We start from the raw sequence: 24205 nt of genomic DNA on the forward strand, positions 1-24205 counted from the left end.
TGGCTCCCTGCTCGGCTGCCGCCAAAAAAAAAAAAAAAAACAAAGCAGCATGTCGACGGATCCTTCCTCCCTCAGAGATGAAGTTGTGCGTCTCGCTGCAATTGTTCTCGACGTGACCAGAAAACAGGAAACTCGCCGACAGACGGGATAGTGGTTCGTTGTGTCTTATACTCTCATTCAATCGAGGAGTTATGGTTTATATTATGTACAATAATTTATTAGATTCTAAAACTGTATATTCATTTTTTCTTCTTCCTAATGTAAGATAACTCTTTAAAAGAGAGTGCACCTTTTTTTTTGTTTTGTTTTGAATTTCGCAGATGCTGCATCAGTTCATGAGCTTGTTTTTGTTTACTTACAGGCTTTATGTGCTATTAGAGTTGCAGGTGTTCCAGAGAGAGGGGCTGGGAGGGAGGAAAAGTAAGAGCTCCAGACAGAAAGTAGTGAGGATGGATCAGAACCGGACAGCGTGGCCGGGTTTTCTGCTCAACTCACAGGGCAGAGCAGGTGGGCTGGTAGGTGATGGAGTGAGGGGCGTACAGTCATCTTCAGTCCAGGATGTGTTGCTTTTCTTATTTTTTCAGATTTTAAGGTTCTTTATAGTTTCAGCTCTCTTTTTGAGCAGATCTCCCACCTCCTGTAGCGAACGCAGGTAACTGCTCTGCACCTTGTCCATAGCAGCCTTCGTAAACGACGCCTCCTCCTGAAACACAAACATCAGCCGCTTATTTTCCCACTGATGCCAACTGAGTGACTTGGTTGCTATATTTAGCAACTTTTTACACACACACACACACACACACACACACACACACACACACACACACACAAAACCTAAATTTAAACGGTATCGTATTGACCAGATAGCTACAAGCGGTGCATCATTAAAAGACAATCTTTGAAAAACATGCAAAAAGCTGGTCAACAATTACATTAATATTTCAAATGCTGTCACACCAACAATGAACTTTTCCATTTACCATTTTATTGAGTAGAAATATTTCTTGCACCTACCCTTGAGCATCCTTCCAAGGTTAAACTGGCCAGTTTTAGGGCAGTGATGCCAGACTCTTGCCCCCTGATGTGCTCCACTGCCTGGGTAAGTAAGTCCTGCAAGTTCCCAGTCAGCTCCTGGAATCCACACACCACCAACGGCTGCAGCACAGGACGACGACACGGCAGGGAGACAACATGAGACACATAGACAGACACCTCACAGAACTGCATAGGAGGAGTGTGTGGGTGTGTGTACCATTGCAGTATTGGCATCCTTTTTCTTCTTTTTCTTCTTCTGTAAACTTGTCTTCAGTGGTCGCAGGATCTTGGCACAGTAGCTAGCACTCCACAACACTATGCTCACTGTCTGCAGAACAAACCCAACAAAGTATTGTTTCAAATTATTAGAGTATTTCGGAAAAAAATAAATAAATAAAACAGAGAAGAGTTTTACCTCTAGAAAGAAAACTAGATTTTCTAATAAAGAGGGTTGGGTTTTTAATTTGCTCTCTTTCACTTCCAATAAGTCTCCTTTGCTTTTATTAAGTATTTCTGTGGAGAGAACATAGAATTATGAAACATATGAACAAACAAATGGAGCCTAAAATATAACCCAGCCGGTACCTCACCTTGAAGTTGAACAACTAATGACTTAAAAACGTTACAGATCTGAATTTGAAGCTCCGATGATTCGTCTGGGACAGAGAACACGCACACATAAAAAAAAGAAAAAAGAAAAAAAAACATTAAGTGTCAGGTGGAACACAGCGAGCCACGTCATTGGGCCTCAAAGCTGAGGTCATTTCATCTCACCGAGTCCGGCTGACTCCAGCTCCTGCAGGTGGACCGAGAGCTGCAGCGCCGCAGCCTGACAGTGGCAGCTGCCGACGGACAGTGCCGAGGCCATTCGGGTGGAGGGGGGGCCCAGCAGGGGGTACTGGGTCCATAAAAGAAAAACAATCGCTGTATTAAAGAGACGGTGCTGTGTGTTTTCCAGCCACATGAAATCCTTTTAAAGCAGTCATTTTTATAACTTCAGTCAATATAAAAATGTGATATAGATCAAATATGACTTCAATTACAAGGACAAATTTCTTTCAACACCTTAAAGAGTTTGTCTCTTTAAAAACTCCTGCTCTTCCTGAAGCTCCGCCTTCAGGAAGTCATCACAACATGGCTCCTCTATTAATCCTCTAGCAACTTTTTTACCAGTGATTCACAGAGAAGAGAAGCAGCTCCGATTATGAGCTCAGCTGATGTGCAGTTCCACCAGGTGTTTGCTAATTGCTGCTGGCTAGTCTGAAGGAGCTGAGTGAGGGAAACAGTACCTCAGAGGAGGAGCTTTGTCCTCCTCCTCGCCTGGGTGTTTTTGAACAACTGAATGGTTGCCACGGGTGATTAATGGATTTCTCTAACATGCGTGAAAGAATCAAGGCAACACTCACAGGTGTGTTTTTGAAAACAACATAACATTTTAAACATGATGTAAAGCTCAAAAAAGTTGATTTTTGGAGCTGCCTCTTTAAGAAACGGTGCCTCATATCCTGTTCTTCTTGCTGAGAATACACACAAATCTAGCCCAATGCTAACAGAGCAAGCATCAGAGCTGGCCTGACTTGTACCTGTGTGCGTTTCTCTGCGATCTGCGCCGCTGCGTGCAGCGTCTGGTTGAACTGCGACAGCAGGCTGCGGTGGAGCGAGCTCCTGTCGCCGACGCCGTTCTCATTGGACATCTCAGAGTTCTGCTGCGAGGCGGCGTGTCCCGACGGCGTGAGCGAGGCGAGCAGGCGCAACGTCAGTGAGCGGATCCGCAGCCAGGCCGTCTCCTCCTCCAGAGAGCGAGTCCGGTGCTCATCAGTTAACTGCCTGTAAAGGGCAGAGGGCAAAAAAGAAAAAAAGGCGAACATGTGGGTCCGTTTTTTGTTTCTGTGAAAGAAAAAGAGAGAAGAAATATATATTCCATACCTTTGTTTAGGGTCCCAGTTTGTGAATACAGTAAGGTCTCTGTTGTCCCTTAAAGTATCCCAGGGGACATCGTCTTCCTCTGAAGACAAAGACATGGCCTTAACACTTTCCTCTAGACTCAAGACGCTGAAAAAACAAAGACAGCTCAATCAAAGGAGAACCGTCTGCAAAACCCGACGGCTGTTACTCTGCGGCGCCTGGCCTTACATGTCCCCCTCCAGGTACAAGTCCAGCAGCATCCTCTCAGTGCGGACCTGGGCGAAGTGCAGCGATTGGTTCAGCCGGTTCCTGAGAGCGATGAACTCTGGGATTTTTTCAAACGCGCCGTACTTGTACGCCTGGATGATGTATTCGGAGGTCTGGAACGGAGCGGCAGGAAAAAAAGAAAAAGAAACGGTGTTTAGGGAGTCGAGGGCAGCGGGAGGGTGAGATTCGGAGCAGGGGGATGGAGGGGGACACGCTTACATCTTTCTGGTTGGAGTGGAAAAACCTGAGGGAGAAGTTGCAGGACTGGGAGGCAGCAGAGAACTGACCCAGAGACTCGGCGTAACGCGTTAAAAGAAACCTGTGGGGGGGGAAAAAAAAAAAAGAAAAAAAAGGATCAGAATATGTAGGCAGAATGTCAGAGGCAACTTTTACTACCGTTAGAAAGTAAATTATACACAGAGTTTGCACAGGAATATTGAAGGGCTTTAAGCATTTTGAAGGTAAGTTTTAAACATTTTCCAGCACCAAACACAAAAAAAAAAAATAAAAAAAGCTTCAATTCACTAATATGACATTATTAATAATGTCTTGTGATTGCATTCTAAATTCCACAGCAAAATAAACTAAAACCTAAGAAATTTAAAGTTTTGAAATGTCTCTGAAACACTAATTTCACAAAAAAAAATACCAATCATACACTAAAGGAATGCTATGCTTTTTCATTTTTGACAAAAAATATGTTTATTTGGTCATTAAAAATAAATGAAATAAAAATATCTTAAAAATGTTCTTGGTAAGTTTTCTAGCATTTAGCAAATAGAAATAATTTTGGTAATTATAACTGATCTAAAACAAGAAAAGTTTTGTCTCATTTAATTTCAGATGTTGAGAGAAAAAAAAAATGTGTCTTTTTATTAGATGTATGAAAATATCTGGTTTCAACTGTAAATATTGGCCTCCAAATGTAGGCCTAAAGCAAACAGACTGCACTTTATTACAAAACTGCAAAGTTAGAATTCATACAGAAATCAAGCACTTTCCTTGAAAACATCCAAATTAAATTAAAGCATTTTCAAGGTTTTTAAGCACTTATGCGAATTTTGCCTATAGGTTTTATAGTTATATATAAAAAAAACCGCAACCAAAAAAAATTCCATCAGTTATTCAGCTGAAAAAGTTAAATGTGTTTCACAAGGAGAACAGATGACCTGAAACATGTCCAGTCAGACAAAAAGACAAAAGTTAAAGAAACAGAGATAAAAAATTGAGTGGAAGGGAAAAGCCAGCTGAAAAAGATACACAAATTTATATAAAATTCACAGATTGCATCTCCTGAACCACGTGGTTGAACTGACCCTATGGTGTCGTGCTGTATGTGCTTGGCATCCAGGCTGGAGTAAAGATCCACCACAGGCTCAAAGGAGCCCAGGCGGCAGTAGAGGAGCAGCAGCAGCAGCTTGAACTGGGCGTTGGAGGAGCTGTGAGACAGACCCTCCTCCAGGAGGCCCAGACACTGCCACACCATGTCCTCATCTCCTACACGTGCAAACACAAGGACAACGTGGAGACGATGCTTTGGCTGGAGTTACAAGAATGACAAAAATGATTCTAAAAAGAGGCTGACCTGTTTCTGTCCACAGGTCTATGTACACATGAGCTGCCATGAGGCAGTACATGTCAGAGAACTGCAGCTCGGTCTTCAGGGCGCTGTTCCCTGTGACAAAAAAACAAACAAAACAAAACAATAACAATAAATAAATCTGGGACTAAAGAAACCATGAACCCTTTGATTTGTTTTTTAAATCATCCAACCCTTTAACGTTTCAAACAGCAAGTTTCAAAATCGCAAAGCAGAAGTCCTCCAGGCCACTAGGGGGAGTCGACCAACAAATCAACCAGACCCTCAGTAAAAGGAAAAGAAGTTGGAGGAAAAAAGTAAAGGTGTGCTATACTTCATATCTTTTACAATAACATACAACAGCAGCATATTTATGTAGGTAATATCATCTACTCCACCCTGCCCCTAGTGGTCTGGAGCACTTCTGATTTTGTGACGTTTCATATTTGCCGTTTGTGGCATTTTTCCAAAATAGGACAAACATTCAGCAGATCTCTGAAGTTTCACTTCATAAGAGCCGTTTGTTTTCAAATGTTTGGATGAACCGCCAAGAAAGAGACTTAATTCTACCATGCTGGGTCAGAAACATAAACATAAAAATGTGGAGAATGCATTGATAATTGAGCCTTTGGGGTTACTATTCTCAAGATGGTGGACTTTGAGCCTCTCGCACTTCTTTACTCTGATGTTCAGAACAATGTACGATGCTGAAAGGTCGATACAAAATAAAATAAAAACAGAAACAGTCACCAGCCATACCAAACTCGAGGCCGTGGTGATAGTGAGCCTTGAGCTCGGCGATGAGGTGCAGCTTCCCACTGACGTCCAGGGAGTGATGCAACCCCAGGGCCCGACTCAGCTGACAAACACACAGATGCCTCTGGAGGGCCTTGGTGTCCTCTGGGAAAGCGAAGCCGTCCTCTCCCTGCTCTCCCAGTGGAACCACTTCACTCAGCCGGTTAATAAACTGCAGGAAGGAAACAACACAGAACATAATCTATGTTTTACACATCAAACCTTCGCTGTTCCACAGGCAGGCACGTCTCTGAAACCTGCCCTACCAGGGTTATGAGTTTTTGGGTTTTTCATTATAGTTCAGTTTTATTTTGTTGTGACTTTTTATGCGTCTGATTCAATTAGTTTTAGTTCATTTTAAGAGTGTGTTTGATAGTTTTTATGACTTAGTTCAATATTGTTTAGTTTTAGTTTTTTTTGTATGTTTTAGTTTTATCGTATTAAAAAAACAAAATATTTGTTTTAATTTTAGAGTGTGCTTGCTAGTTTTTACCAAGTTATTAAAATAGTTTTTAGTTTACTTTGTTGTTTATAGTAGTAGTTTTAGTTTCCATATTTTGGTTCATTTTTAGCAGAAAGTATTGTATTGTGATTATGAATGTATTGATTGGGTAATGAATACTCAGCAGAAAATACAATTTTTAAAAAACAAATTCAATTATTGCTCAACAACCAACTGACCAGTGTTTTCTCCCATCTTTTGCTGTTGTCGTCTGCAAACGACGTTTGCAGCGCCGCATGTTTTAGTTAGTTTTATAAATGCACAATATAAATCCTGTTATAGTTTTTCCAAATTAAATTACTGTTTTTATTGATTTCGGTTAACAAAACTGTTTTCCCAAGTTCAGTTTCCTCGTTGTGGTGGACTACAGTAACCTTGGTCCTACCTGGACATGCTGGTCTGGACTCAGCAGATGAAGGTATATTTTCAGGTCGGTGATGCAGCACGGCTTGTCTCCGAACTTCCTGAAGAACTGCACCATCAGGTTTAGAGGCTCGCCTGTTTAAACCCAAACAGCAGAGTGTGAGGTAAAGCAGCAGCAGCAGCATCAGGTAGGTGAACAACTCGTCTCCAGCCCAGAGCGTCCCGCCCTACCTGGCAGGTTCTCCTCAGGGTAGCCTCGTTCTCTCAGTCGGTGCATCAACTCCAGCCGGGCTAAGTACGGCCCTCTGAGAGAACGAGAGTCTTTTTCATCTTCTACTTTGATTCTTTCCTCCACAAACCTCACCACCTCGGCCACGGTGTGATGCACCGAACCCTCCGAGCAGCTGGAGACACAGAAACATGGTGAGAGCGCCGCCTCCTTTTCCCCCACAACGAGCTTCCTTATTAGAATTCCGCTCACTGTTCTCCGTCCTCCGGTGGGCTCCACGACTGGTCCATCAGGTGGAACAGAGAGTCAAAGTAGGAGGGGTAGAACTGCCAGTCGTCAGGACTGAAACAGGAAACAAATTTAAGACTTTTTAAGGTCACCATGAATGGAATTTAAGACCTGCATCTGTACAGGAAGGTAAGAATGTCGTCCAGCCAACTGGCAATAAATTTGGACTTACCTATGAAAAAAAGCTAGCTAACAGGGGCATGTTAGCAATTAGCTACTGATAGCCTCAGCCATAGACATAATAAAGGTATTTCTTATTTAATTATTATGCGTCTGTGGCTGTAACTGAAGACACAGAACACAAAGTAAATGTCTGAGTGCAACTTTCAGAAAAGTTCTACAGTAAAAAAAAAACAATAAAAAAACCAAAAACAGAATATACAAATTTAATAGTTCTGTCAAGACAAAATGTAAGACCTGTGATTAACATATTAATGGCCAACTTACTTTTTAAAATGAAATGAAGACATTTTAAGGCATTGATACTTTTAAATGCATGAATTTTTAAGGGTGCGTGGACAGTTTGTATTACTGACGTCGTAGCAGCGATCTGTAGGAGACTGAACGGTGTTTCATGTCAAATCTTCAAACAAAGACAGGAGTTGCTTTGATTGATGACACCTACAGTATTTCCATTGACCGTAAAACTGTGTAAATTAGGAGTCGCTCAATAGAAACACGTTTTCAGATAAAGTTTACGTGCTAGGATAAGGTGGTTCTTCAGCGGTATTAAAACTGACGTAATTCGCAAAACTGAAACGGAAACACTTTGGCCTCCTTGGATAATGTGCAGCATCACAGTTCATATAAACTTGTGTGTCATTTTAACGTGTTGAATCCATAACTCTCTGTAAAATCACCAACTACAATTTCCCCAAAGTGTCGCATACACAGTCGCTCCAAAGTAGGCGGGGCCAATCTTCTTATAAATGTTTACCCACTTTTTCAGCAGCAGCTTTTGGGCCAGGGCGTTGCACTCCGGCCAGCGTTCCAGTCGAGTGTAGAGCATCATGCACTTCCTCTCCCTGCTCTGCAGCTCACTGGTCAGTTTCTCTGTGGAACAAAGTTCAAAATGAACACTGAAGATAAAAACAATACCGACTTTTTCCAACATTTATGTGCCATATGAATATTAGGAAATCAACAGGAAAAAACAGATCACTGCTGTTGCGTACACCAAGAGGGAAGACCACAAACAGCAATTATTCAGTCATATTTGATCCAAGAACTTTGTTCTATTATATATAAAACAGAAATATTGCAAAAAAAACAAACACTAAACACATCCACCTACCTCCCAGTGGACCCCTGATCACATCTAGAGCTTCTTCACACTTCCCCAGACGCTCCAGGATCATAAAATACAGCTGCACCTGCAGCCACATGGTGGAAGAAAAAAACTACGCTGAAATTCTGTTACCAAGTGAACGTTTTAGAGTTAAACATACTAGTTTGTATGCAACTTCAGTCTGTTTGACGATTAAACAATTATTAAATTAGTTGATTATTTCAGTAATCGAATCCTCACGATCAATCGTTTTGGCCCTACCCTGTCCAGGCTAGAGGGCAAAGGTCAGAAGATGACGCAGACTCAGTGAGGCTTACCTCAGCTTCGGCTTCGATCTTCTCCTCCTTCACCATTTTCTCCACCATGCGCTCGGCCAGAGGCAGGAACATGGTCTGGGCCAGTTTCTCATCCTTCGCTGAGATCGCCTACATTAAAAACGGAGTCGCCTTTTAACTTCATGTAGAAAAAGCAAAAGACATGCCAACAGAAAGCCTGGCCGTACCTGCATCACCAGACTCATGACAGACCAGAAGTAATATGGATTCTTGGGGACAATTTTGTACAAGGCCATCCCTGCCTGTGAAGTTACGAATAAAGTTGTTTTTATCCATCTCATTACCGACAGGGAAGAAAAATCAGCCATTAGTAATGTTTGTTCCCTCACCTGCTGCATCTTCTTGTACTCTCCCACGCGGGCATAAGCCATGAAGAGGTGAGAGTGGTACTCCTCGCTGAGCGGGACCTTCTTCACCGCCGCTTCGTACAGCTTGGTGACCAGCTCGGCTGGAAGCGGACGGTGAACCATTAACTCAGAGTGTTAACATCAGCTGGCAGGAATGGGGGCGTGAATACTTACGGCGGTGCATCTCCCTGTACAGAATGGTCAGCGCCTGCAGAGAGTTGTCGTCGGTGGGCTCCAGGGCGGTCACCTCCTGGGCCAACGAGAAGGCTTCATCCTGCTTCCCCATCCTCTGCAGGCCGATGGCCTTTAAAACCTGCAGAAAAAAACCAAAAAAACAAAAAGCAGAACGTTTGGAAAAAAAATAAATAAATAAAAAAAAAAAAAAATACTGATGATGCCGTTTACTGAAGGTGAGGCTGTATGGATATGTTGCCAACGTGACATCACGTACACAAGATCCCCCCCGGCTCCCTGCTAGAGGGCAAAAAGCTGCTAGCCGACAGTGGCTAACATTGGTTTTAGTTGTCAAGACGTCAACGTAATGCACTAAATCTTAAACGTACGAGAGATGTATACAAGAAAAAGGAGTTCAATGCTTTGCTACCAATTGTCAGCGCTACAGCAAGTAGATAAGATCAGAAAAAAGTTTTAATTAAAAAAAAATAGAGGAAGAGGAGAGGAAGATAGAAGTAGATCAGTCGCTAGCTTGACTATGACAATTTTAACATGTAGATGTTCTGTGGAATTCAGTGTGTTTTGGTTCAGCTAAAGAAAAAAAAGGCGACCCACACACCACCTCTCTGACAGCTCATCAGTAGAGCAGGTGTTTAAATGAGCTAAATACCACAGCGATCATTTATTCATAATTGCATTAACAATTGTTATACAAGCATCAAGCCTGAAAACATAAAACTAACAGACTGAATGTTCTGTTCTTTGTGTGGGAAATGTTTGCATGTTTTTTTTCAGGGGTTGAATCCTGATATGCTAGTTCATTACAGTGTGTTAGGACCATTGTAGATGGAAAAAGAGAAAATCTCAGCCCAAAGAAAAATTCTGAAACTTTGAGATTCATCTCAGAAATTCTCTAGAAAAAAAAAAACATTGATTTTTTTTTTAGTTTGAAAGGTTGAAAATTTGCCAGAAAAAAAAAAATCCCACTCACCTTGGCACAGTGCAGGTCCTTGTGTTTTTTCAGCAGTTTATCTGCCTGCTGTATTGCCATCTTATTGTTGCCATTATCAAGATAATCTGAGGAAACATAATAAAAGAAGAACTGCTACAGTCATTCAGATTCAGAAGATGCATTATTTTTCCTAGGAAGGAAAAAAACTAACTTCATTAATAACCCCCTCATGAGCAATCGCTTCATCTGAGGAGATGAGTAATTAACAGGATTGTTTTTAAGTAAGCAGTACTTTTTATGGGTCATATGATAGGAAACGATTTTCTGATCTTTGGAAGTCTTTCAGAACTTCTTGGAGAAGGTTTCACTGATTAACTAGAGATTTTCACACCACCAAATCCAAATAAGGAAGAAGCTCAATGATTAAAGGATGTCTACTTTCAAGATTTTTATTTTTTTTAAAGATATAACTTAAAAAGTGTAAAAATGAAATACATAAAAATGGTCTGCCAAAATATTTGTTGTTTAATGTACTCTAATGTTGCAGCAAAAAAAAAAACTTTATGGGACAAAGAGTCTCCCCCTCCCCTGCCTGTTGCTGTACACTGCCAGTCAGCTGGCTCCTACACTTTTTCCCTTTGCCTATACGACAGAGAAATTCAGCTTTTGGAAACACTGGCTGTCATGAAAAACAAAGAGTTGTGTGTGAAGCTAAAAGAAAACTCCACTCTCATTTTTATTAGGCAACATTTTTTCCCCCAAGTGTTCCACCGTTAAATCAGCCGCAAGTTCCTTCATTTTCAGACAGACCATTTACCATGCTAACAGCTCCAAAGGAAACAATACATTTTCTTGTCATTCTTAAATCTTTCTATTGATTAATATATTGTTAGGATTCAACGACTGCTGTATTCTAGCCAATCACCAATTGTTAAAAAGCCTGACCTATTGTTTCCCACTTTGGCCAACTCCTTTTTTTTTCCTTTTTTTTTAATTAGAAAAGTTGCTAGACATAGCAACAAAAATAAGTAAATTGGCAACAGCTGTTAGATTTTCAGATAAGTATCTGCCAACAGTCCACAATGAAGCATATCTGGGTCGATTTATCGGTGCGCCATTAATATATTACTAATAAAGACAATACAATAATGTTATACACATAATGTACCTTTAACCAATGTCGATATCTATTATTAATTGCTGCTTTTCTGCTTGAAATAAAGGCAGTTAATGTAGATTTTTATTTGAATGGTATTATTACTAAACTCATCACACCAGCAGATGATTTTAAAGTCATTTCTCTTTACAGCCATATTTTGTGCCGTTACTGCACAAGGATGTCAAAAACTATAAAATAATTAGCTTACATTCTAGTGAAGTCTCAACATAAAACTACAAACTACACGTTTTCCCCAAACGGCTCACGAGTATTGCAGTGTGTGGACGCAGAGCCACAAACTGTTTCAGTCCCTCCAGGACAGCTGGCTGCCAAAATTAACCGGCCGGCGCGGCAGTATGTTGTGATTATGTCACATCTATTCTCTCTGCTCAAGCTGCCGTCACAGGGAAGGCAAAACCGCTGAAAACTCTGAGGAACGGTTTGGACACCGACATCAGGATGCAGTTTATAAGTGGGACACATGACAAGCAGCACAGAGGGTCCTGAAAACAGCAGGGGCATGCAAAATAAAATACTCTTAAAAAGTTGACACAAATTTATTTCTATTTCCGTTTTGAGTTTTTCCATCCGACTGGTTTTCTGAGTTCTGAAGGCCAAATTTAAGCATCACCTTAAATACTAACCTGATGCAGTTGAGCTTTTTCAATCCCAGGTATCAGATCAAGATCCTAAATTTTTCAGCATTTATTATTTTTTTTATGATCTTGATCCAGACATGCTACTTAAGCTTAATAGAACAACTGCTTTGTGACAGCAAAGTGATGAAATTACTTTTCTTCTTCCCTCTGGTGTTGAGCTGCAATGATAATGACAGTACAGGGCTGCCATTACTTTTTTTTTTTTTTTTTACAAAAGTAGCTCGTTTTCAAAAACATTTGAAATCTGACGATGCCAGTCTGTCCTGGTCTTCTTAAACTGCTTCATTGTGTGTTACTGTAGTTAAATTCTCCAAAAGGGGTCATTTGATTCATTTTAAATACTGACTTATAGCAAAGAAGCAAAACAAAAACTCAAACCTACTATACCTGAATTAAGTTTAATTGTGCAGAAAAGTCTCCATATGAAACTTCAATAAAACTCTACCTTACAAACACCTTAAAGCTGCTAACTGAGATCCGACATGTATGCAGTTTCTATTGATACCTGATGGCTAACTTTGTGGCCGTAATAAAATAGCCAAAAACCACATAAAAGCGGGTGAAATTTCGGTTAAATTTGCCAACAAAAACCTAATGGACGCCTCTTATAAAGGTTGCTTGGCGGTTTGAGCGGAGCTCTGACAGCTCCACACAGCTAGCCAGCTACAAAGCATTGTCCTTAACTGTTGTGATGCTAATGCTAACTAAAGGCTAACTATACAACTATGCCTTTCAAATATTCCAGCTGCCGCGTTATGTCGGACATTGTAGTCCAAACCTGACAGGAAATATCTTGTGAAGTTCGTAAAGTTCTTCAAATGTATCGGGAATGTACCTACAATCTGACAGGCTGATTATCTTGACACATTAGCCAGCTGAGCTAGCTGTCAAACACCCACCGTTAGCAAAAGGAGAAACCTTTCGACTTTGAGAGGGAGCTACAACACCTTAAAATCGCCCAAACCTTAAAGTGCTTCAACACAACTGCTAATGAGCGTAGTTTTTGAAACGGGAGGTGCGAGAATTCGTTCAGACGTCCGCCGCAGCAGCGGTGTCCTTCTCCGGCTTAGCGTTAGACCGGGTAAGGTGCACTGTCATTGGACCCTGCATGCAGCAGAGTCCGCGGCTGGAACCTGAGGGGCCGCATCACTGCACTTAAAACTCCAACAGCCTGTATTGAAATCATATAGTCCCCGATAGAATACGGCCTTGTTCTTCAAACCTGCCCCACTGAATAAATATTTATCTCCTAATTGATATCTTACCATAAATAGGTCTGAGTCTCCTGTCGTTAGGATCTTGCACATGGCCTCTCGCCGCCATGGTGGAGTTTACCTGCTGTGTAAATGTTCGCGCATGCGTACTTCCGGCTGTATCATGCGTGATTTAAGGATTTTTTTCCCCCTGCTGAAATCAGAATAGCATGCGTATATGGAAACCCATTACTGTCAATAAATGAAAATAAGAAGCCACGATTTAAAACATATATTGTGAGAAATTGGAAATTAAAATTTTCCTTCAAAGATGTCTTTGCATCACGAGATGTACATCACTAAGACTGAATTACTATGACAACCAACGTACTCTTAAGTAAAATCTGCGACAAAAATTGAGCAACAGGTGAAAAATATTACTCCATTAAGTAACAATCTTTAAAAATAAAAAAAACCCATTTCTGTCAAAGGTTTTTAAAATAGATATCAGTGTATGTTAGAATGTCTTAATTCAGTAGCATTCCTCAACGAATGTGACCTTTTTGAGATCACACCACAGCATCTTACATCTTATGTTTTACATTTTTCATTTTATAAAATATTTAGAGGTGAACTTGTTGAGTTGCTTGAGATTAATGAATAATTCATGTGCACTTAAGCTTAAAAGTCATGAAATGATGGGCAAACATTTTTCTCGTCAAGATCTTGAAGCAGTAAACACAACTCAAACCATCACCACTGTATGGTGTGATGGTTGCTTTTTTGTACACAAGAGTACAAAAAAGGTACTGAGATGTACATTTTTTATGTCAGTCTACAGAATGTTTTGCCAAATATCTTGGGGGTCAAGCTTTACCTTTCTTGGAAAATGTTACAGAACTTTGAGTTCTTCATAGCCGAAAGTGGCATTACCTCAGAACTCTCCCTGCTGAAATTAAACCAAAAAATGTGATTAATCACAGTTGTATGATTTAACATGGCGGCAATTACTTCCTCAAAGAGGTCAGGTTGGTTTGGGAACCTTTTGTTTCCTTAAAAACTGAAATAATGCAAAATCTCTTTTTGCATTTTTACGCAGATTATCACTGTATAATATACAAAAAAATAACATTGGTATAATCTATAACATATCTATATGTTATGCTATGTAAATCCTTTTCATAGAATCGATTTTGGAAGTGCCTCATGATTACAGTTTCTTCTGATTATACGTTTTATTACCCTGGGCACTTTTACAATATTTGGTCAGAAATAAGGCTCATATTATAAAAAATAAACTTCTTAAATATTGGTTATATTGCTTTGCAGACATTGACTCAGACAAAACCAATCTAAACTGATCATAATCAGCACAAACATGGATTTATTTTTACAAAATAAAAATAAATCCATCGACAATCCAGAACAAGATTTAGCCATATGAAAAAAATGTAATTATTGATGACATAGGCTATGAGATGGAGTTACTAAATCATTACTACATCCTTTGCTAAGCTAGACAGATTCATATTAATCATAAGTGTAAAAAATATTATAGTTCAATAAGTATATTACATTGATTATCCATGTATTGAAACATGAATAATCATGTATTAATACATAACATTCAAGAATTGGTCTTAAGACCAAATCTTAAATGTAGTTGGGGTTATTTGTATTCCACAAGTGAGCGGTTCGGCCTGGTCTCACTCCCATGTGTGCTTTTACAAGTTTTTTTTGTGCATGTGGTTCCGAGAACTAACGGTCTAACGGAATAAACCCATCCCACTGCGTCTGCGCTCCTGAGCACCACGCTAAGACAGGTACTTCTTTTTCTCAACGTTGCTAAATTGTAAAAGTATTCACACTTTAATATTTTTGATAAAAATATAAACTTCAATGTTTACTACACACTACTGTGATGTGGAAGTAAAATAAATTTTTTACTTTTTTCAGCAAATGAAAATTGCAATAGTGTGATGTACAATTTAGTTTATAAGTGAAAGAAAATGACAAAGCACTCCTAATAAAACAGTCAATCATCTCATGAAGGAGACAAACAAATCAAACACTGCTCATTTTACATTTTATTTGTTCAAATTTATTAGATATTCTGTTATGCTCCATTGTCTAGACCTTCTGTCACAGCCTGAAAGCTATGAACGAGGAAAAAGGTACTAATTGTTTTACATTCACTACTAATTCCCCTGAATGTTTGCCTTATCAGAAAGAGAAAATTGAATACATTGTGAATCTTTGTCTTTCAAAAACAAAACAAAAAAACAAAACAAAAGAAAAAACAGTAGATTTTGCAAGTGCTTATTCATGATTACAATAAGAAAACAGTATTTTTGGACTCCATCTATCTCTCTTTTTTTTTCTCCATATATGCTCCAACCCCTTTCCTCCTTACAGTATCCGTTGGCTGGGATAACTCCGCTGGTTCCACTCCCATCATGACCAGACTCCCAGGCTTTTCACTCCTCGTCTCGTAAATCAGAGGTCCAGCTGAGGAGAGTCTGATTGTGAGGGGAAGTCCGCCCCTTTAACTGTCCACCTCGTCTGATGCGCTTCGAGAAACTCGCAAAAAAAGTTGGCGAAAATAAAGTGTTTAAAAACAAAACAAAAAAAAAATTTAAACCGAACATGCAAATCAAGCTTTAGTCAAACCATTTGTCCTCATGTACTGGTGATATCAACATCTATCCCTCTTATGCATGTAGAGCTACACATTCATAAGCATGGATGAGGTACGGTCGGCTCCGCTTTACACACAGGGCTGATTTTACCTGCCGTTAAGAAATCAGAGCGATATTGTAAATTAATAAACCTGACATTGCTAATAGCCCAGTGGCGCTCATATCTACAGTTTGTCCGCTTTATCGGATTTCATAAAGAGCACGCTTACAGTCGAGCTTTCATGTAACTTTGTGACAAAACTCAATTTTAGACACACTTGGACCAGATCGCCAGCCTTAAAGCCACAACACTAACTACATTTTACCCCAAGCTCAAAATAATAATAAAAATACTAAAAAAACAAAACATCTAAACCCCAACCTGCAGATGTGAAAATCTCATGTAACGTAGCCAAAGAAGCGAGCAGGATCGCTTCAAAGCCATTTCCAAACTTGGCCTAAATCAGAATAAAAAAATTTTTTTAGGCTCATTTCCTGGAAACATAAACGCAAATGGAGGGGGAAAAAAAATAAAAAATCCCCAACAAACATGGCGGATCTGCCTGGACCCATTTCTGACATTTGAGAAATTTCTGGTTTTGGATACATAATCATACATATATTTATTTGAAAAAGAAAAAAAACAAACAAAAAAAAAAACCCCTAACCCGATTCATGCACACAGCGATGCACACTCACACTTTAGTTTTGCTTTGTTTCGTTGTGGAGGCTGTGCGAGCCGTCCGGTTAAAGCCCTAGCCGTAGGAGAGAAGGCCATGCAGCGACAGCGTGAGGCAAAGTTCAAAAGGCTGGTTTAACCTGGATTTGAAGCTATCCATCTCGATCCCACTCCAAAAAAAACAAAAAAAAACAGACAGTCCTTTAAGAGTGAAGGCAGTTAAAAACACTGACAAGCACACAAACGTTCACGCTGACACAAGTAGAAGGTGCTCCCTTGCACTCTGAACTCAGTAGAACTGAGAAAAGCTGCACTGCAGCTACTACATGCAGCAAAGGGTAAAAAAAATAAAAAATACAGATTCCACTGTTTGACAAAAAACATGTGTTTGAATGCGGAGGAAAAATAAATGTTTGATATCATCAAAACCACCTCAGATTTCCAAACAGTGGGAGAAAATATTCCCAGCAAACTGTCAGACAGATGGGACAGCAGGATGAAGCAGAGGAGCGGAAAACAAACGAGCTTTCAGGACAAAACGAAACAAACAGACAGTAGTGAGGGAGAAGTAAAATAGAAACAGTTATATTACAAGACAGGGTAAACGGTCCAACACCTGCTTAAATAAACTGAATTTGTGGTGCGGACCTGTGAAGCTAGAAAACATTCTAATTTAAAAGGCTTGGCTTCTGGAGTCATGGTTTACAGACCTGAATAAAAACAAAGCCCATTAGAATCAACTAACAATTACATATCAGGCAATTTTATGTTCTGTGCAAATGTTTTTTTTTGTTGTTTTTTTGTTTTTTTATACATGTATGCAAAAACATTTTTTTTCTTACATTTTCTTATGCTTTTGTGTGTGTGTATGTGTGTGTGTGTCAACTGAGTGAACAGGAGGCTTGTGACGGGGATGGGATCTGTACAGTACTGTTAACCAATCGCATCAAACCCCCCCAATATGTGACACAGGACGAGAAGAGGCGAAGTCGGGGGGCCATTTTCTCAGCGGGGTGGGCGCGTCTCTGATGACATCATCATGACAGGGTTTGGTTGATTTTCCTCACTGCTCATGAGCAGCACTGGTGCCTCGAATCGGACCTATTTTACGCAGCTGGAGGTGTGGGAGAGAGAGAGGAGAGAGAAACGGCATTTCTGCGGGTTAACGAAAGCCGACGAGCTGGTTGTGTGCACACTTAAAAGTCAATGCGCATGTTTTGTTAGCAGCGATGCCCATGCAGTCCACTGAAGGAAGCAAATTCAGGTTAGCTTCATTCCTGTTAGGCATGGGCCAGCTACCAGTGTGGAGGAATGGAAAACCACTGGTGTTTTCCTGAAGCTGTTTAAAAAGCTTTCATGTCGCTGCCCCTCCCCAATCTATTGCTGCACATTGTCGGTCAGCTAGTTAAATTAAAAAAAAGAAGAAAAAAAAAAAGAAAAAGAAAGGCTACCAATTAGTGTTAATTTAGACCAGGTGTCTGAAACTGTTACAAATCCAAATAGACATTTTGCCTTCAGTCCAACTAAATAAAACTCATTGAATGTTAAATAAAAACGTATAATTTTCGGTTGATATTTACTATAGGAAATTTACTATTTAAAAAAAAAAAAAAAACATTATTCCCATTTTTAGATTTTAAAACAAATTCAAACTTGAGGATGGATACGTTTTCTTCTACTGGATGTTGATATCAACCGAGTCCCAGAAAATAACTGGGACTTTTTGCATAATTCTGTTGAAATCGTTCAGTCGAATTATTCCATGAAAAAAGTGGGAAAAACGATTAAAACATGCATATATCTATATTTAGAAGCAGTTATTTTTTAAATTAAACTTTTAATTAGCCATTATGAAAGTCTCAAAGAGAGACTGGTGGAAATATTTGAAGTGTTGGATCTACAATCCCATTTTAAAAAAAAGCAGAAATTCATACTTAGTTTATTGTTGAGTAGGTTAGAAAAAAATAAATAAACTTTTGGTGATGTTAGATTTTAAAAATTATCTTTTTGACTCAAAAACTTTGGCTGATAGCCATTTTCCAATACCACTAAATTCACCACAAAGCTCAAGTTTTTTCTGATTGGTGGAGGCAGCAGATTGGTTCTGTTTTCCATGGCAACCTGCTTCCATTTAAACACTAATACTAAATTCAGGAGCTATTCATTCTACTTCATTGCTTAAGATTTCATATCAAAATAAAATGTAAAAAAAATTGTTACAGATAATACACATTTAAAATATTAATACTCAAAGTTATACTTTGTGAATGTCCAACTGGCCCATGCCTAAATCCACCAATTAAAAAACATCAGGAAGAAAACAAAAACAAGATCAGCAGAAAACAAGATGGGACAAAACTTTATGAGCTGGAAGAAAATATTAGAATGGAAGTGAGAAAGATGTGAACGAACTGCAGACACTAAAACACTGAAAGACATGCAGAACATGACCCTGTTCTTCATATATGGATCCCTCAGTAACGCTAACCAATTACACATCAGAGGCTCCTAATCTGTCCAGTTATATTTAGGATTTCCTGCAAAACAGCTCAACCTGATGCTGACATGATTGTACATGCAAAATAGTTTTGCATCTACCCCTTTTAAAGATCAATATCTGAAAAATCTGAACCTAAAAGTCAGCTTTTCTGTTAAATGAATGATTTAAATATGATACTTCACAGTGTCCACATCTAAAGCTTTAAAACATATCTTTCAAGGGATAATTCTTTGGATCTTCAGCAGAGGTTTTTCAGTTCATTCTCATTTTTTTATGGAAATAACCGCCCTGTTAAAATGTAATTTTCAGACCAGGTTAACACAAACTGGTGGGTCCATGGTAGAAAAACAGGGTTTATTAGTGAAAAGCAGAGCGATGTCAGAGGTAAAACGAAGCACAAACGTCCGGTTGGACAAAAAGTGAAACAGGTGGGCTGGGTGACGGAGTGAGGAAGAGGAGGGAGGTCGGTCCATGCAGCACTGCCACCTCTCCTGGCCACAAACTTACTCAGCCTGCCTCTAGTGTCTGACCTACAGCGCAGCGCCTCTACTCGTCTGTTGCCGTGGTGCCTCGCACGTCACCTTTCTGACGCATCTGATTAGGAAGTAAACGCAGGTTAAGTCAGGAACGCTCACTGTGAAGTGTCGTCTCCTGCAGGCTGCTGAAATTACAACAAAAGTCTAGAAATCCAAGAGAGAAAAACAAACTGGACGTCTGCTTAAGTTGCTGTGACTCATCAGAGAAAGAGGGCAGTGTGTTCTAGTTCAGGTCTGAATGAATTACCTCCTCTAGCTCTTTCTGGGTCTCCTCCTCCATCCGCCGGATGTCCTCCATAGTCAAACCAACCCATTTGTCAATCCAGCAGAACAGCTGACGGTGGAAGTTGGTGAAAATTCGCTTTTCTTGCTGTGGGAAAAGAAAAAGAAAGAAAACAAAAGACAGAACAAATGTGATTTAAATGACAGTTCCTCTTTATGGGCATCTATAAAGCAAGTGGATTGTTGTTCCAGAAGACATTTTTAAAAAATACTTGTAAAAGTATTCATACTGTAACATTTCCACTTATTTTAAAAGTGGAACAAAACTGCAGGATGAAATGTAAATGAGGTGAAAGGGTTTTACAAAAACATAAATAATGAAAACTGTGGTTTTCACCATTTTTCCTCAGTCCCAAAATTAAATCATTTTGCTCAGCTAATGCCTGGTTCATATGGCAAGATTTTGAAAGTATCAGCCGATTTCCCAAACCTGAGAGATCCCCCACACACAACGATGTGTGGCATCCAGCAACACACCACACCATAAACTGATTTCACTCACCGACATTCAGCTGTCAGACATGAAATCTCGCAAAACCTCTCGAGCTCAAACGTGACTTTGGAGTAAACAAAGATGGTCGACTGGGAAGAAGCAACTGTGATAGTGTGTGGACAATATTTATTTCTAGAAATGGACCTCCAAAAGCAGGACGTGGACTACAGCGCAGGGCATTCTGGGCAAATACAACCAAAACAAACACACAAGTCTAGCGCTAGTGAGAGAAATAGTTTGTGGTCTTTTACCAAAGATGAAAAATATCCTACAGCCGCTGAAATCAGACGCCACTCCATTTTTGTTTGCATTTTGTGAAAAGGGAAGTTGAGCTCCTTTCTTCTTCAGAGGTTTTTGTGCAATTTCCTTCAGTGGTTCTTGATGCAGCACCACCATAGGTGAGGAGGGGAACAGTTTTTCCAAAGGGTTTGACACAGAGCATTGTGAAAGAGAACCACAGCAGATGAAAATGCAACAAATGTAGCAATTTTGGTCCCAAATTGAAGTGAGTCTACCGGACTATGGGATGTGAAAACACCCTTAAATCAGAGCGGTACCGACATCATTCTGAACAGACCAGATCTCTCTTTACACAGCAGGAATATCTCTTTAGAGCCATCCTGATAATCTGGGCATCTTTAAGAAATTCTGAAGGGGAAAATCGGCAGGAAAATATCACCGTGTGAACTAGGGGTAGCCTGAAACATAAAGAAGTCTTGAGCATGTGTGATAAAGAGCAGTGTATGGTACCCTATGGATGAAGTTTTCCACTTTGGTCTGCAGACCCCACCATCTGAACTTGACAGTGACCAGTTTATAAGCACACATGTAAGGACAATCTGGCTTCAGCTCGTTCTGGAGGGACACATCAGCGGAAAACAGAGGTGATCAATAACAGCTGTCACCAGGCCATAAACAAACACGATGGGGCTCGTTGTTCATGGCAGGCACCTTCCAGTCGGAACCCAGCGGTCCTCTGCCCGTCTTCGGGGAGTGGAAAAGGGCGGGATCTTCTTCTGGCTTGTAGTCCTGAAAGAAAAAGAACTAAAATGTTCAAATTCTTGCTGCAGACAAATTAAAAATGCAGGCAGAAAACACAGACAGTGTTTTTTTGTTTTATGGACGACAGCTTGTGAAAGCAAAGCATTGTGATGAAGAAAGGAAATGGTTTGTGTCACTGCAGCTTTAAAAGGTTGACCTTTCCAGGAAGAGAATCCTGTCTACAGAGTAAATACAGCAAGGAAAAGTCAAGCGCAGTCAGACCATCTAATTATTCCCAAATTAGCATGAAGTTTGACAAGCCCAGTGAAATTTGAAAATGTATGAATCTCCATTTCATTTTTTTACTCCAACCCCATCCAAGGTCTTGGTTCTGCTTTAGTCTGTCAGCTCTGCTGTAAAAAGTAGGTGAATACTGGGAACAGATGGACATTTAAGTTTAGCTGCGTCCAACAAGCTGATCCACTTAAGTCATTACTGTATAAGAACCAATGTAAGAAAGGCAGGGCCAGTAGAGACGCATCTGCAGTGAAATGTCTTATCAAACCCCACTCGATTTTAAACAACCACTGTTCAGCAATGATCAATCAGAATAAGGCCTTTCAAACGGGGAACTTTTCTCTCTGCTCAGTGCAACAAAACTACTTATTATTCTGTTGGCTAATTTTAGAGAAAAAAAAACAAAACGTTATGAATTGGTGTTTAAGGTAGATCATAAGAGGGCGAGGTTTTTATACGTTACCAGGCCAACAAAGCTGCTATCGAAGTTTTGCATAAAAGTAGTTCACTGTGTGAAAGACCAAGTTCTTTTCTCGCACGACCAAAAGACAATAGATAACACTCAAGAAAATGTTTTCCTCTTTAAAAAAAAAAAAAAAAAAAAAATCATGCCAGATTCTTGATCAAGTTTTAACTTCATATCAACCATCTCCCCCCAGAAATCAATAAGTATGGTGTCTACATATCAAAATATAATTGAATGCAATTGTTGTGCACAACAGCTCTGCTTGATGTGGTGAAATACAGCAGATTTGATATTAGGCAAGTTTTAAAAATGTGCATTCACAAACCTCTGACTCTGGCCATTTAAAGTGCTTTACACTCTGGCAACAACAGAATAATAAGCAGAATAACTTAATTGATAGATATTAAAAACTTAAACTCTGACAGGAATTTAATGAATTCCTTTTTAGTGAAATCATATATTAAAATCTAAGCAGAATGAAGAGATAAGTTATTAAATTGTGCAGTTGCTTTTTCATGCTATTGAATAGACTGTTGTTTTGTGTCCAACCTGCACAGGCTGACAGGTTGTGATTGGATCTTGAATGTCCAATCAAGCCTTGAGTAACATTTGCCCTAAGTGACTGGGTCAATCATTAATTAGACCAAAAGTAAAGCTCAGTGTTTCACCAAGCAGTAACCTTGTTAGATTGTTTTGTTGTTCCAATAGAAACTTTTAACATTTCTATTGTCATTTGAAGAGTTTTCCAGTTACTATTCTTCTTAATCCAGAACTCTGGTATAAAATCATCCATTTCTTTTCTCAATCCAAAACACCCAACATGAACCCAAAGAAGCTCTTCACCTTGAATTAGGCTAACAAACCAATCAGAAGTTGGTCAATTAAAATATTCTTCAAATTTAATATTCTTTAAATTTATTTCCTTTTTTTCACTTCAGAGGTTTAACTGAACCCTGACGTATCAGAAGCAGTCTGACTCACCCCAGGGGCCACTTCTTCTTTGTTTGCAATATCTATGTGCACTACGTCTACGGTCCTCCATGTTTCCTCATCCAGGTCGTGCACCTAAAACAAAAACAACTACTTCATCAAAATGCAACCAGGATGTCAGGAATAGACGAGATCGTTCCCTATCCCAAGGCTTAAAAATGATAGACCTGGAAGTATGCAATATGCTTAACATGGTCTGCTTCTGTCAGTTCATCTCACAAAGAATTATTACGACTGTTTTCTTTTACAGAAGGAAAACAGATGTTTCTTTTAGATGCTCCATGTGGGCCGTGCTTAACTCCTGCATCACCACAGCACCCCACATATTAGACTTTTAAGGGTTGCTTTAGGCCTAAAGTTAGAAAAACAAAATAACACCCCTGGGGCTCCATAAGAGTCACTACATAACACCTGATTCAGAGCGACCGTTGATGGGTGTGGTCTGTGAATCCCAGGTGACTACATAGCCACTTGGTCTGACTGATTTACAGAATGAAGCGGGTCCACAGAAACCAGGCTAGTCTTCCTCTATAGACCAGCTAAAAAAGTCCTTAAAAGTCCTGATTGGGGTAAAACTCAGGCAGACTTAGGGATCTTAGAACCTGTTGGATGGAGAGCTGGTCAAATGTTAGTCTCTCTGAGTAGGGAGGCAGGAGGGGAGCAGTTTGGGACTAAAATAAAAAAAAGTGTATTTCGTTTGGGAATTCCAATCTCTTGTAAAGTAAAGCTAATTCTTGTTGACACAAGTGGTGCTGCAAAGGTTGTCTGGATGCAAATTAATGAAAATATTTATATTTTAACTATTGGGATGAGTTTCTACACAGGGTGTGTGTTTAAAAACGGAGTAAGACTCATGAAACAAAAAGACACTAGAAGTTTCAAGGCAGCAATACTTGATGGCGCATTATGGAGTAATATACAATCCACTGTTTATACATTCACAATCTTGATTAATTCCTTACTTACGTTTTCTATTGTTCCCATGTCGGGTTTGTGCCACGTCTCAATCTTTATCATGAAGTCGTCTTTCATGTACTCATTCTGAGAAAGCAGAACAGAAAACAGATTCAGTCGGCGCGTAATGCGTCGGTCTATAATCAGACGGACCGTGCCCCATGGTGACCAGCGGAGCTCATCTCAGAACGGAGGGTTAGCTAAACAAAATGAATGGAGGGTCGTGAGGGACACACTTAAAGCCCACAGTTTAATCCAATTAGCAAAGCAGACTTTGGA

At 39.8% G+C, this 24205-nt stretch overlaps 2 protein-coding genes and 1 long non-coding RNA gene across 4 annotated transcripts in view; 1 reads left to right on the forward strand and 2 right to left on the reverse strand.

Annotated features, from left to right (window-relative positions):
• Window positions 1–13200, reverse strand: naa25 (N-alpha-acetyltransferase 25, NatB auxiliary subunit). The gene is made up of 24 exons (XM_007577292.2): window positions 13143–13200; window positions 10099–10184; window positions 9108–9246; window positions 8916–9034; window positions 8754–8828; window positions 8569–8676; window positions 8258–8336; window positions 7905–8016; window positions 6928–7017; window positions 6678–6850; window positions 6469–6581; window positions 5546–5753; window positions 4793–4882; window positions 4524–4704; window positions 3427–3526; window positions 3169–3320; window positions 2962–3087; window positions 2619–2862; window positions 1810–1933; window positions 1626–1691; window positions 1451–1548; window positions 1253–1363; window positions 1015–1155; window positions 1–703 (listed from the first exon to the last, which is right to left on the reverse strand). Exons 1-24 carry the CDS (start codon window positions 13198–13200, stop codon window positions 581–583), a joined length of 2916 nt encoding a protein of 971 aa, XP_007577354.1. The 3' UTR covers window positions 1–580.
• The window catches only part of LOC107833729 (uncharacterized), a 19105-nt gene continuing 8076 nt past the window's right edge, over window positions 13177–24205 (forward strand). Inside the window, exon 1 of the long non-coding RNA XR_001659493.1 lies at window positions 13177–13258. This is a non-coding gene — a long non-coding RNA (uncharacterized LOC107833729). The remainder of the gene's footprint in view (window positions 13259–24205) is intronic.
• Window positions 15161–24205, reverse strand: part of pitpnb (phosphatidylinositol transfer protein, beta) — a 17642-nt gene continuing 8597 nt past the window's right edge. The window contains exons 6-12 of one of the 2 annotated variants that reach the window (XM_007577294.2): window positions 23939–24013; window positions 22964–23047; window positions 21190–21267; window positions 20989–21093; window positions 19711–19833; window positions 19435–19521; window positions 15161–17541 (exon numbers count right to left, since the gene is read on the reverse strand). In XM_007577294.2, coding sequence (XP_007577356.1) covers window positions 19474–19521; window positions 19711–19833; window positions 20989–21093; window positions 21190–21267; window positions 22964–23047; window positions 23939–24013 — 513 coding nt within the window. In that variant the 3' untranslated portion in view covers window positions 15161–17541; window positions 19435–19473. The remainder of the gene's footprint in view (window positions 17542–19434; window positions 19522–19710; window positions 19834–20988; window positions 21094–21189; window positions 21268–22963; window positions 23048–23938; window positions 24014–24205) is intronic. The other variant, XM_007577293.2, reaches the window with a different exon arrangement.

Source organism: Poecilia formosa, unplaced genomic scaffold (genome assembly GCF_000485575.1).
Source record: "Poecilia formosa unplaced genomic scaffold, Poecilia_formosa-5.1.2 Scaffold436, whole genome shotgun sequence".
NCBI lineage: Eukaryota > Metazoa > Chordata > Actinopteri > Cyprinodontiformes > Poeciliidae > Poecilia > Poecilia formosa.

Coding starts and splice junctions, on each gene's coding strand:
- naa25 (XM_007577292.2), bottom strand. CDS start 13,200: ATGGCGGCGAGAGGCCATGTGCAAGATCCTAACGACAGGAGACTCAGA. Junction 10,185..13,142: donor GAGACTCAGACCTATTTATG/GTAAGATATCAA, acceptor ATGTTTCCTCAG/ATTATCTTGATAATGGCAAC. Junction 3,527..4,523: donor ATACAGCACGACACCATAGG/GTCAGTTCAACC, acceptor CCCCCCCCACAG/GTTTCTTTTAACGCGTTACG.